Source organism: Andrena cerasifolii, chromosome 15 (assembly GCF_050908995.1).
Source record: "Andrena cerasifolii isolate SP2316 chromosome 15, iyAndCera1_principal, whole genome shotgun sequence".
NCBI lineage: Eukaryota > Metazoa > Arthropoda > Insecta > Hymenoptera > Andrenidae > Andrena > Andrena cerasifolii.
In genome coordinates, this window is record NC_135132.1 from 7,510,321 (window position 1) to 7,523,497 (window position 13,177).

The 13,177-nt window shown below is 53.8% G+C and overlaps 1 protein-coding gene across 4 annotated transcripts in view; it reads right to left on the minus strand.

The window, feature by feature from the left end:
- Positions 1 to 9: 9 nt before the first annotated feature.
- The window catches only part of LOC143376878 (uncharacterized), a 92,242-nt gene continuing 79,074 nt past the window's right edge, over positions 10 to 13,177 (minus strand). For 3 of the 4 annotated variants that reach the window (XM_076827636.1, XM_076827638.1, XM_076827637.1), the window contains 8 exons: positions 12,658 to 12,747; positions 11,631 to 11,693; positions 10,676 to 10,901; positions 10,485 to 10,604; positions 10,173 to 10,280; positions 9,902 to 10,084; positions 9,675 to 9,771; positions 10 to 3,809 (listed from right to left, as the gene is read on the minus strand). In XM_076827636.1, coding sequence (XP_076683751.1) covers positions 2,436 to 3,809; positions 9,675 to 9,771; positions 9,902 to 10,084; positions 10,173 to 10,280; positions 10,485 to 10,604; positions 10,676 to 10,901; positions 11,631 to 11,693; positions 12,658 to 12,747 — 2,261 coding nt within the window. In that variant the 3' untranslated portion in view covers positions 10 to 2,435. Of the gene's footprint in view, positions 3,810 to 7,566; positions 7,620 to 9,674; positions 9,772 to 9,901; positions 10,085 to 10,172; positions 10,281 to 10,484; positions 10,605 to 10,675; positions 10,902 to 11,630; positions 11,694 to 12,657; positions 12,748 to 13,177 lie in introns of all 4 variants that reach the window. The other variant, XM_076827639.1, reaches the window with a different exon arrangement.

Genomic DNA, 13,177 nt, shown 5'->3' on the forward strand with positions numbered 1-13,177 from the left:
CAAGTTCGATGATTAATTAATCGATTATTTTATTACGTGATAGTACTTACAAACATTTACAAATGTAACAAGTCAATTCGATTTGGCGTACAGGATCGTCGGGAAACATTACATATCGATAAATTGGCTAAACGTTTACGGATAAAACAGAATATATATTCCATTTGGGTCCCGCTTTGCGTCGCGCGGCCGACAGGTGTTCTCTCTTTCGCGCCTCTCGAGAGAATGCGTGTTTCACTTGGGTACTGGGATGGGCGGGGGTGAGACGTACGCGTCGAAAGTAACGTAACACGGTACCTGGAATAAATAAACGGGGATGAACGAAGGAGAGAAGGGGTGAGGGATGGGGGTTGGGAGAAACAGAGCGAGGAGGGTGCATCGATAGAGAAAGCAGCTTTGTACAAATGCAACGCGGGCTGGAGATCGTGTGGTAAGTACCTACATTGTCGTGAATGGAACAATATACAGGCTCGATCGATGAAAAGTCGAGCGCAAAGTGCTTGTTCGTCTGGGATCGCGTACCGTCCGTCTCCGACTCGTCGATCAACCGACAATTTATCCAATATCTTACTTCGTATTACTCTTATCGTTAAATATGTTATTATTACTTCCATATAGATGCGTTTCTCGTGGTGTGTACGTGGGAAATAAATAAACAGGAGCGCCATAGACGAGACTCCTCGCTAAATGCACTACGTGTCTCGAGCGGGACGATCAAAGAAACGTGGAGAGGGAGAGAGAGAGGGAGGATCACGCGCGCTAACTAACGAAAGGGGGTGTTGGGCGAACGAAGTGAATGCACGCAGGATTCAAATCTATCGGCTATTAGGCCTCTCCAAGCAAAGTATGCGAGTGTATAGATTATTATAATATAGGTGTCAGTGTGCCAGTGTACGTGTATACATCTCGGATTTCTGTCGATCGTTGGGAAGCACGGACACTCCAAAATCTCCCATCTGGCGATCGCAGCGGATCCAGCAACCCATACAGCTTCACACAACCGTCTGAACACGGTGGATTGAGGTCGCGCAGGAGCCGACAGAAATTTGAGATCCTCGACAATCTCTACCGACGAACTGATGGCGATTCAAGCGAATTAATCGATCGGCTAATCGAAGTAGGAATGAATCTGTAGCGTGAGACGTCCGCGGGGCGCCTGGTACTGTATGCAGCGCAAGGTGCGCGTATCGATTCAGTAAATATTGAGCAATGTTCCTTGTAACCTTTGCCTCTGTCCATCGAAAGATTAATCGACCAGTTCTCGCAGCGTCCTCGAAGCGACACACCGTTGGCCTCGCTCCTCTCCTTCGCATTTTCGCTCGACTGTTATCTACGTAGTATCGGTCACGCCTTTTGGACTCTTTTTCCCTGTCTTCCTCCTTTAATTAAAGCTACCTAGAAACATACGAACCTTTCATACCGTGGATTATGGGCGGGGAGGGTGATACGCGAGCAGGATATATCGTGCTCCTGGCTCTCTTCTCGAAGGTCCGCGAAGTGCGCTTTGTGCGAGCGATGATACTCGGGAATGCTCGAAGACCGTCGTTCCCGTGTGGTGGGGGGTTGGGCGGGGAGGTGGGCGCTCTTTAACGATATCGACGCGTTGCTATAATGCCGCCCGTCTATCTACCTAACTATCCACTTAGATACTCATTTATATAGAAATTCTATATGCATACATATAGAAGTTTCTCGCTCCTCTGTCGTAGACGCAGTAAGTATCCATATATGCAAGTACATAATACTTCGATTCCTTTCGGAACAAGAAACGGAGGGACGAGTCGAAAATGCGGAGGACGCGGTCGTTGAGAATTTGATACTCCCCATCCTCCTCCCCTCCCCCCTCGTCCCACACTTTCTCTATCTCCCTACACCTTTTGGCACAATCGTTGCGTACCGAGGACCCGAGCCGCCTCGATTTCTAGGATGGGAGCTCAGACCTACGAACTGTTCGACTTCCGACGCCAAGTACCTCCTCCCTAAATCTTGTAAAATCGGGACGGGGAGACGCGGACGGTCCCCTCGCGCGGTACCATTACGATTATTAATACTATTATCGTTAATTATGATAATCGATATTATAAATTACGCGTGACTCGCTACGTTCTCTACGCTGTACTCTCTACTGTTCGATCGACGCCCGTCGATCTACTCCGTCGACCTTTCCCACTACCGCGGAACCGTTCCTTCGTCTATCCAAGTCACCGACACCGTTTGCCGCCAGAGGTCGCGCTCGTCGCGCCTGGCGCCCTCTGGGCACCGGACTCGAGCCCGGTCGATAAAGATACCACGTCACCCCAGACTTCTACCTTCTTGGTCAGCGAGTCTCTCCCTGGACCATCGCGCGGACAGTCTGGCTCGAGGGAACGTTAACTCGCGAGCACGACCTCGGCGACCTTGCTGACGGTGGAGTCGATCAAGGAGCGGCTTCTCGGTCACAGAATATCCGTCTCATAGATCTTGCTGGTGGTCGTAGCGGTCGTGCCAGCGGTGAGGATGTTCGGGGCGTTCGATATGGAGTTCGCGGTGGGGGCTTGTCCAACGATGGACTCGGTAGAGGGTGTGGTGGTGATAATGGCCCCCGCGGCCGCCATTGAGTTCACGATCTTCGCGCTGCCGCTCTCGATCTGCAGCTCGAGGTCCTCTTGCCGCAATTGGTTGCCATCCACGGAGGCCTCCTGCGAGGCTGACTTCGCTGTGAGGCTGGTCAAGGATCCGGAGCTGGCGGTGCTGAGACCTAGGCCCATCTTGGCCAGCAGGTTGCTCTCGGAGCCGGTCTTCTTGAGCAGATCAGGCGGGGCCGGTGGTACGGTGGTGAGGCCCGCTGTGTTTCTCTGCAGCTGCTGGAGTCGCGCGTACTGCTCCTGCAGCGCCTTCTGCTTGCGCAGCAGCTCCTGGTGTCGCTGCTCCAACTGCTCCTGCCTGCCTTTCTTGTTCTGCAGGCCCTCCTGCGAGTTCACGCTCTCGCAGGAGCTGGAATTGCTGGTGGACAGCACGGCGGACGACTGGGAGGAGGAGGAGTTGAGGAGTACAGACGCTGGTTCCAGCGTGGGCGCCACGCCGGTGTTCGCGTCCGCGGGGAGAGCCATGGGGGGCTTGCCCTCCTTCACGGGAAGGGTGCTCCTAGCGGGCGGTCTGCGCAGCGTCGCGTTACCGCTTTGCAGATTACAAGAGTGATTTCTAGGAGGCAGTTGGGGGCTGGTGGGACTGGCCAAGGGGGATCTGGAACTGGTACGAGGCGGAGGAGGCGGCGGTACTCTCCTAGCTGTGGCTAGTTGCAGCAGTTCCGCGTTCCTCTCCGGTACCGGCGGCTTCTGCCCGGGCACGAAGCCCTGCGGCAGCACCGGTAGACTGGGCTGCTCCTGCAGGGAGACCTGCAGTCTCGCGATCGGCGGTGACGTGTCCGTGTCCGAGCTGGAAGGATACGAGTGAAGTCTGCGCAAAGTGCCTCCCGCGGTTTGTGGTGGAGTAGCCGCTGCAGCAGCCAGCACACCGCTGGATGAATCGACACTGCCCTTTCGTCCTATGTCAGAGATGCTCGGCGGACGGACAGAGGCAGCGCTGGCCACGGGACCAACCTCCCTGCTCCCCGATCTTCCCAGATCAGCGAGGATCGTCGTGGACCCCGGGGCTACGTGGCCTAGCTGCGAGCTCGGCCTCGAGAATGTCTGCAGCTCGTCTAGCAGAGCGTCGAGTGCGTTCTCCGGACGCTGCTGATGGGCGGCGGATGGCTCGTGAGGGTGGGTCCCTCCCCCGATGACGCTCGCTGACCCCACGACAGTGCGTTCCGCTGGCACAGGGGCAGCTGCCTGCGGTCCACACGTTTACGGTTCCGATTACCAACGTTTTCCCTATTCCTTTCATGCTTCCTCGTCCCTCGCGAGACGAGTCCCGTCGGAGGCTCGTCCAGGGGTGGGTCCCGTGCGCGAGCACGGCCCCGACGGGCCCTCGGACGCTCGCCAGAAGTTGGTGTGCGCGGGATGCGTGAGAAGAGAAGCGGTGTGTGCTCAGAACGGCGACCAGCCGCTTCTGGCGGCGTCGAAGGCGCGCCCTCGAGGGTCGGTGCGTCGAGGCGTCATCGAGAGCCCATGGAATGTTCAAGATGTACATACTGGTCGCGTGTGATGATGGCAAGATCGGCTACGATGACTCGACTGAACGCACCGCTGTCGCGGGGACGAACGTTCGCTTACCGTCTACGTCATGCCAGTAAAATAGTAAAATGTGCGCGAATGTGTTCGCATGCAAGATGCCGGTGAGACAATGGTTGGCGACTGAGGGTGGGTGGCGGGGGCTGAGGGTGGAGTTGGGTGGCTAGAGCGTGAGGGTGATCGAACAAAAATAAACACTGGTGAGACAGAGAGAGAGAGAGAGAGAGAGAGAGAGAGAGAGAGAGAGAGAGAACGAGAGACAGAGAGAGAGAGAGCAAGAGAGAGAGATAGATAGAGACAGAGAGACAGAGACAGAGAGAGAGAGAGAGTGAGAGATAGAGAAAGAGACAGAAGACGAAAAGAGGATGACCCGGAGACATATGTCGATCGATTCGATGCGAGTCGATGAGAAAGTAAACTGAATGGTTTGTAATAGAATACGTATTACTTCCGTTAGATAGTTACCTGCGGTCGGGTGTTATACGTTTTGTGCGTGCGTTGTGCGTGTTACAAGTCAGTACTCGTTTGGGGCTCTTTTACGTTTGGCATCGACTGTTGTCCAGTATTAGTCAACTTAAAAAAGAAAAACAGAGAAACCAAAAATCAAAAATCCAAAATCAGACTTGCTGGGCGCCGTTGCTCGGCCGCTACGGAGACGCGAGTGTGTCGAGTTTCGGTTGTCGGGGAATAGGGACGAGCCTGGCGTCGTCGTTCCGCGACTCTCGTCCCATATACTCGTCTCATCCGTATTCTCTTTTGTCGGTCTTGTGTACGAAGAAGGGGAGCCAGCGTTGGGCGTCGCCGGGCCCGCGAGCGGTGCCGAGCCGCGCGGTACAGGCTGGGCCCTGGCTCGCGTCGCACAGCCAGGCCCCGCTCGGGCGACCGACGCGACGCCTCGCGCTGCTTCGCGTCTTTTCGGCGATAGAAACGAAGCTTTGAGAACGGGCATGCAACGCTACACGCTACACTCGGGCCAAAACGTGCACACACTGTACAAGCACACAGAATCACTTAGCGGGTGCGTGCGACGCGCAACACACACACATGCCGCATGCTGCGATATACATTCCTTTACGTATACACAGAGGAAGCGCGCCCCGTGCGGCGCGCGGGCGACTCGTCGGTTGTCGGGAAGTGACCAGAGCAGGTATACGGTAAAGTAATGTACGGAAATGGTGGCGGAAATCAAAGTAACACAACCTTCGGTCCAATCCTTATAGTAAGGCGGCAGAATAGTCACGGACTCGACAGTGAGACAGAGGCGAGCGTGTCGCACGCGGGCGCGTGCGTACACGCGTGCGCGCGCGCGCCGTCCGTTATATGCACGCGGTTATACAGACAGAGAGACAGACAGACAGAAAGATATAGACAGAGAGAGGAAGGAAGAAAAAGAGAAGAGGAACGTGTGTAATTCACAAAATACAGCCGTGTATCGTACAAATGTGCCGAACAACGTCGCGATCGACGTTACCCGTCGACGTCCGGGGCTGGACGGGTGAAGTTTGGACGGTGAAGCGGGGGAGGGTGGTGCGACCAGCTGCGAGCCAATTCCATACGATGGTCGGAAGCAACGTGACGAGACGCAGACTCGAATGACCAAAAAACCGAGGGTGTGCGGCCGGTGAAAGTTACGTGCTGTGGGTGAAGGTGGTGAGGTGGTGGCGAGGCGATCGACAGTGCCAGGGAATGCCCAGACGGGTACGAAATTATAAGACGGACTAGCGCTCGAATTTTCTTTAAAAAAAAAAAGGAACAAAAAGATTCCTGCGTCGAGATCGCAAGGTGGACGATCCTGGAGACCGCGAGGGACGCAGTCCTCGCTCAAGCAGAGGAGAAGCTGCACGACTTTCCCCTCTGCTTGGAGAACAGCCACGATCCTCCTCGGTTCTCTAAAATCATCGATAGCTCCGAGAACATTCTATCCTCTCGGTAACGGTGCGGTTGATGAGAGGGCTGGGGGATGTGGCGAGCTGATATCTGCGCTGTCGACGATGATCACGTGCAATTTCGTCGTGGTCTTGGTCCCCCGGGAAATCCAATGTAAACCTTGTGTGTCGAGAACAGGGTCATAGGGGTTGAGAGTGAGGCGGGTTGGGGTGGGGGTTTGGGGGCGGCGAGGGTGATGGCACACCTTACTATAAGAAATGGATTGGAGCGAGTGTGTCCTCACGAGGCGAGGTCGCGACTACTTTCGGTGGCTGGGATTAGGGTCACGAGGATCTCGCGACCCTAATCCGTTGGCCGATCCGTTTAAACGGCCCGCGCAGCGTGCTTCGACTGCTAGAACGACTGCGGCACCGATCGACGGGAGATCGGCGAGGCTAGGTGGCGGAACTGCCGTGAGAGCGCGCGCGTACCAGAGAGCGATGCCTCGCGGGGTACAAAAAGTATAACAAGGTGTAAGTAGTAGGTATACTTATGCGAGAAGGCGAAGTGTCAGAGCGCGCAGCACAGCGAGAAAGGATCGGGCGCGCGTTGAAAAGGTTCGGGCGGAAAGTGATCCGCGCGCCCTCCGTCGACACGCGTCGGTGTTCTGCGGTACTGTGTGTTCGCGGAAGCGCTGGGAGGTAGCGGGGGAAACGATAAAAAGCTCTAGGTGTCGGTAAGATGCAAGGCAACAACGTGACGCGCGGTAGAGGGACCCTCGATGCTGAGTAGTATATGGCGCGACGTTGGTCGGGCGGGTGAAGGGGGAAGGCAGTCTCGTAGCACAGCGAGTGAACGGAATGGCGTCGACGACTGATAGAGCCCGCTTGATCCCGCGTGGAAAATGATGTATATATCGATCTCGGAGCAAGCACGTTATTTTGAAGTGTGTGGGGTTGGTGGCGATGAATCGATGTTCAAGTGAATGGGTAGTATGGTAGCATGTATCGCGTGACGTCGCGAGCTTCCTCGAAGGATCCCGCCAAAACGTGAACGAGGGTGTGGGACCGTTTTGTCGCCGAGCGTGTTCAGGATTTGGCAGAATGCTTCGAGCGTTGTGAAGGAGAAACAGTTACGAACAGTATGACGGACTTGTGCGGCAGACATCATACCGACAAAAAAAAAGAATATATATATATATATATAATATGTATAAACATATGTGTACGTGTGATGCGTGAGTGTATACGTGTGAGAGATAGAGACAGAGATAGAGACAGAGAGAGAGATAGATAGATAGAGAGAGAGAGAGAGAGAGAGAGAAAGACAGAGAGAGAAAGAGAGGGTGAATGTGAATGTTATGCGAGTGTGTGTTGGGGGTGGCTTGTATGATCATATATATAGATATATATATAGTATATAAAATAGTACAGAATAATTAATGATGATAATAATAATGATAATAATAGTTAATGATAATAAGTAGAATAATTAATAATAATAATAATAATAATTAATAATTTATAAGTATGAATCATTAAAAAATTACTCGTGACTGGTCTGTATGGCCTCCTTGAAGTTAGTACTCCACTTCCAGCCATACTAAAAAATTAATATTATTTTCACTATCTGTAGCCTGTAACCTGCGTTCATAGATTGTTTTCTTTTTCTTTTTCATTATTTAAAAAGGAAAAAAGAGAGAGATAGGTATATATATATATGTATAGAAATATATTCGGTTAATCAGCGAGACAGCCGAGCCTCTGAACGAGGAGAGCTCTCGTTTGCCGCAAGCCGCGTCGCTTGCGAGCCCCACCGCGCGCGGAGAGTAAAGGCATCTCGCTCGCGACAGAGATCGAGCACGACGTGTGTCAGAACCGACGGAGCCTCTCGGTTCGCTCGTGCATTCTCGAGAGTCATTCAGAGCAGAGGAGCCGCGAGCGAGGGGAAGGAGAGGGTCCCGCCCTCCGTTCCTCGCCCCCCGCGCGCGCGCGCGTACAAAAGATCGACGCGCGGAAATGAAGAGAGCGAACGAGACACTGGGCCCGTCACAGTTCGTGTCCCGTCGCGACGCGGATTTCCGTTAGTTCCTTAAGTCACAGCTAACACTGAGAATGACTCGACAAACGGCGGTCGTCGGCACTCGTGGCTCGTGGCGCGAACGCAGCGCCACGAGCGGTCGGCCGTCGAGCGCCGACGACCGGGCGCCGGCTTTGTCGCATCATGCCACGCTAAATGTATAAAAAATATCTATACTATCGGGACACAGCAAACACTGAAAATATTGGTTGTGGGGGGTTGATCAGGGTGGAGGGGTCCATGTCACACAAGAGACACAAGTTGGAGGAGAAGTAATCCGCGAGAGGCGTCGGGCGCGTCGCCTGGAGTCGCCTCTCTTTCGTAGTCTTTTTATCGCTTGGAGGAGGGAGAGGCTAAGAAGAGGCGCGATTGTATCGGCTAGCCCGAGTCGAAACGGGGACCCTCGTTACCGCCCCAATCCTGCGGCGCAAAAGCCTCGCAACCAGCTACTTCCGTCCCGTTTCGAGGAAAGGTTTACATTAGATTTCGTGTGTGAGAAGAGCGGCGGCAGATACGGGTCCGACTACCAGCGACCCTGGGTCGCGGGGCTTTGGAAATATTGAAATACTCCCGAGCAGCTTTACGTGTCCGCGAGCAACCCGACTCCTGTCCAAAGGATTCCTCGCCACTTCTGGCGGCTCAGGTGCCATCGTACGTGTATGTAAGTGGGTGGCGCGTTACGTATACGTGTACGGTTACAAAGAGTAAGTATGTACGTAGATATAGTTTATGTATAGAGATATGTAGACATGTGTAGACAAAGTTCTATGTCACTCGTTGCATGCGCTGTTTAGCATAATAGGATACGGGGGTAAGCGGTGGTCGGACTTGATACAGACGTCACTGCAAGATACCAACAATGGTTCAATGTACTTCGGTTAGGCCAAGAGAGATCTACAAAGCGTGGATTAGTGGTGTTTACCGGCGCTTCGGTTCAAAGATGCGCTCAGAAGTGGACGATGCTACACCGACTTCCTCGCGACTCTGGGTGGGAGGACTTAGTTCGCACGGATAACTATACCACGCGGTGCGGTGACAAGCTGAAAGTGTTGCTCGTTGCCTGTGCCGCCTGTGCTGTGACGCGTATCGGCTGCAGATTAGCGATAGACGCGGAGGATCCGCGTATCATTCGTCGCGTCCCGCCGAGCAAGATTCTGCGACACGACCAGCGACGAAGAAGGGAGCTCGGAAACACCTCGGAACAAGTCCGCGACCGTTCGTCGAATTCCCCGCGAATCGAAATGTTTCTCTTTTTTTTCTCTTCCTTCTCGGAAGGGGGCAGAGGTTTTCAAAGCGCGACAAACTGGATCGGGATCGTTCTGGGGTAAGATCCTGGAGGTTCCATGCATCGGGGTCGGTGGGACTGGAGGGGACGGAGCCGGATAGAGGGCTGGGTGTTCGGGTGTTCGAGTATCGAGGGAGCTGGACAAATAAATAGACGGGAGCGGATAGATCGATAGAGAGATAGACAGATCAGAGAAAGACAGAGATATAGAGAGAGATAGACAGAGAAACTGAAAGTGAAAAAGAAATAGAAGACAGCGAGCGAGCGAGCGAGCGGGGCAAATGAAGCGTTACCTTGGAATGTTGGGCAGACGTGGGTGTCACCGGCGGCGTCTCCTCGGCGTCTACGCTCGCTGCGTTTGGTAATCGCTGCTCCTGCACCGACGCCAAGCTGCGAAACACACAGACACGTTCCACTAGTCGACACCGAACCCCGTTCGTTTCGTTTCGTCTCGATACCCGACCTTCGTCACGCACCCCGAGCACCCGACAGAGCAGAGGACGCGAGGAGTGTTACGTACCGTTTGAGCGTCACGAGAGTGCCGGTGAGCTTTTTGCAACGCCTCAGCGCGGACTCTAGCCGTTCCGGCTCCTCCTTCAGGAACTTCTCCTCCCGCACGACCTTCTCCATCTCGGAGCTCAGCAGCCCCTTCATGCCTTCCTGGAGGCTCGGGAACCGCACCTTCAGATCCGCCACCGTTTTGCTGGAAGAAAGGCCAAGTGCGAATGCAAACGGAGGTTCCTAGGAATCCCAGGATCCTAGGAATCCCATTGGATGGCCCACCTACTCACCTCGACTTGCTCAGTATCAACGCCATGTTCTCCACGTCCGACATGTTCACCCTGGTCTTCCTGTTGATCACATTGCCACGGAGTTCCTCCACAGTGCTCTCCAGCTCGCTGAAATGACGGATCGTCAGCAAAGAAGCGGTGTTTTAATCATTTAATCAAACAAGTGTAGGAGAAAAAGAATCTCCGGCGGATCCGGGATTCGAACAACCCGGGTCCTCTCGCTTTCCGGGTGGCTGCTCTTGCCACTGAGCCACCCGGGCTCGGCTCCGATGCCTCTCCTCCTAACTCATATAACCCAAAGATCAAACCTACGTCAGATCTTTTTCCAGCCTCAGCATCTCCTGCTTGTAGAGGTCTTCCTCGCGGCTCAGTCGAATCTTCTCCGCGTCCCCGGCGGACCAGGCGGCGTCACCGCCGGACAGTAGCATGGCCCTGTGAACCAATACACGTTAGAGGCTCTAATTGAAGCTACATTGAAATCCCAGAATCCCTTCTCGCGGTACCTAATGGTGATGAACGTGTCCCGGATGGTCTCCCGCACGGTATGCGCCTGTGCCTGGGACATGCGCCTCAGGTTCCGCACCTCCTGCCTCAGATCCTTGGCCTTCTTCTGCAGGCCCCTCAGCTGATTGTACATTTCCGGCGTGAGGGCCAGGTCCCGATAGACGTACTGGCCGGCGACCAGCGACGCTGGCTTCGGCGGCGGGGTCGGCTTGTGCCTGTCCCTCTCTGAAACGATCCACCCGAGTCTTCAACAACCACGGACGATCCCCCTCCGAATCATACACGCACACATAAATACAGGATGGGACTTCCGCCCGTTAATCCGTGCGAAAATCGTCCACGACTCGATTGTTCTTTCATTCTCGCCTCCTTGGGGTATCGTGGAGGGGGTAAAGGAGGAACCTGGGGGGACAATTCGGTACGCAAAGCCGCGTGTCCTCGAGCGAATCGTGGACAACGATCGAATTCGACGGCTGACGCCACTTGTCACTCGTTAAATGCGACGCCTTTCGCACGATCAAAGGGCGAGGAGGGCGGGGATGACGGTGAGGGTCGTGTAATTTCGCTGTCAGCGGAGTAGTCGCGTTTTTATTGCCTCGACGATGGAAGTCGAGGCGGGAAGAAAGGCGAGCAGCACTCGCGCGTTCCTTTACCTACTGCGAGTTACCCTCTGTCCCAGAGAAATCTCCAGCGACGGTCACGCGACCTGCGGTCGAGCCGGGGACTTCGTCAGACTCGCGTACCGATCTTGTGACGTGCACACGCTTACCTCGGCTCGAACGCAGCTCCCTGTGACCGTATATAGGCGCACGTACGAGCTTCGGGGATGAACAGAAATGAGACACCGTATGCACCTGGATGGGGGAGGCGAAAAATCGAACGAAACACGTACAGAAGGACGGGGATTCAGGGTCGACAAACACGAACATGTGTAAATACTCGGGGCAGCTTTACCTTGCGAAGACATCCTCGGCAACGTGGAGGATTTGATCGCTGGTTTCGTTGGTTTTGTGTCCGCTAGTCGTGGAAGGCATTGCACGAGAAGTCGTTAGAGATTATTGCGTTAGTATTAACCACTCCGTCGGGCTTTTATCGCTCGTTAGGCCTCAAATGCGGTCTATCCTTTTGGCGCGATACGCTCGAGGGACGATGGAGCCGCCGGATCGTTTGCAAAATCGCTGCCAATCGATTAAGTAACCGTTACCGGCGAGCCATGCAACGGGAAAGTAGGAATTAAGGTAATTCGACTGCTCGGTAACGAGGCACCGGGCAATTAAAATTAGGGATCCACCAGGTCGAGCGCAATAATTTCCAAAAGGGCAGGCAAGATCGTGGGAGGATCGGCCCGCTCCATCGTCTCCTCGGGCAGGCTTATCAATTCGAGTGGCGCCCGCGTGTTTCCGCTCTTTGTGAAACTGAGTGAAAATCTTGCGCCACTCAAAGTGTTATGGTACATGATATCGATATACACTACCGCTCGAAAGTATCTGATCACTTGCTACGTGTACGTTTGATAGGGGGAAATAGAGTAAAAGTTACCATTGCCGATTACTGCTTGTCTTCATCAAACCACTCATTTTCCTTATTTGATATACATATCAGTGTCGTTTTAACATTTAGGCGAAAGAGACAACCACCTTAGGGCCCCGAAATTAAAAAAAAGGGTTGTAAAAGTTAGAAAAAAATGGAAATGGGCTCTTCAACTGTGACTAATCCAGATGAATGTGACTATTTTCACAAAAAAAACTAAAAAAAATTTTCTTTATAAAATCAGAATCTCGGACGAAGCCGAGTAGTAAGTAAAGCTAGTATAGTATATACCAATACCAATCGAATTGCAGCTCGAAAGCCACAGTTACAATAACAAAATATAACAGCACGATTGTTATAATTCTCTGCTCCTCGAACGTGCCTGTAGCAAGCGATGAAATGCATTTGAGCGTTAATGTAGGTGCTTAGAGCAATGTGCGGAAACCGTTACCTGCGTGCTGTGGGGAATGCTGTTTAGGAGAGTTCATGTCTGGCGGCTCGTCACTGAAGGACACTGACTTTTCGAACGACACCGACTTGTCTGGAATAGACGTCGATGAAAAACGTATATTTCGTGGTCTGGTGCCAGGGGCGTTAGTAAAGGCGCGCTCCCACGGCGCGCGTTTCGGCGAGCTCCGCGCCGCGCTCGAGGTACACGTGAACCGCTCGAACCTGCCGGATCTGCCGAGCTTACCAGGCTCGCCGAGCGCGCGCCGTGGGCCCTCGCCTTAAAGCAAGTAGAGCGTGCGCGCGACAAAAGTGTGAAACTGAAACGGTGCGCTAAAGTGTCGAGGCGCGATCAGGGGTGGGGGCGTGTACCAAGCTGAAGTGCGATTCGCGATCGTAAAATATCTGCGTAAACAATAGAGGCACGGTTGGCGGTGCTGGGCGAGAAAAAGAAACTGGAGCAGGACAGGTGGCTCGCGCGGGAGACGCTGTAAGCGAGGCGCACCGATACCGATTTACCGACA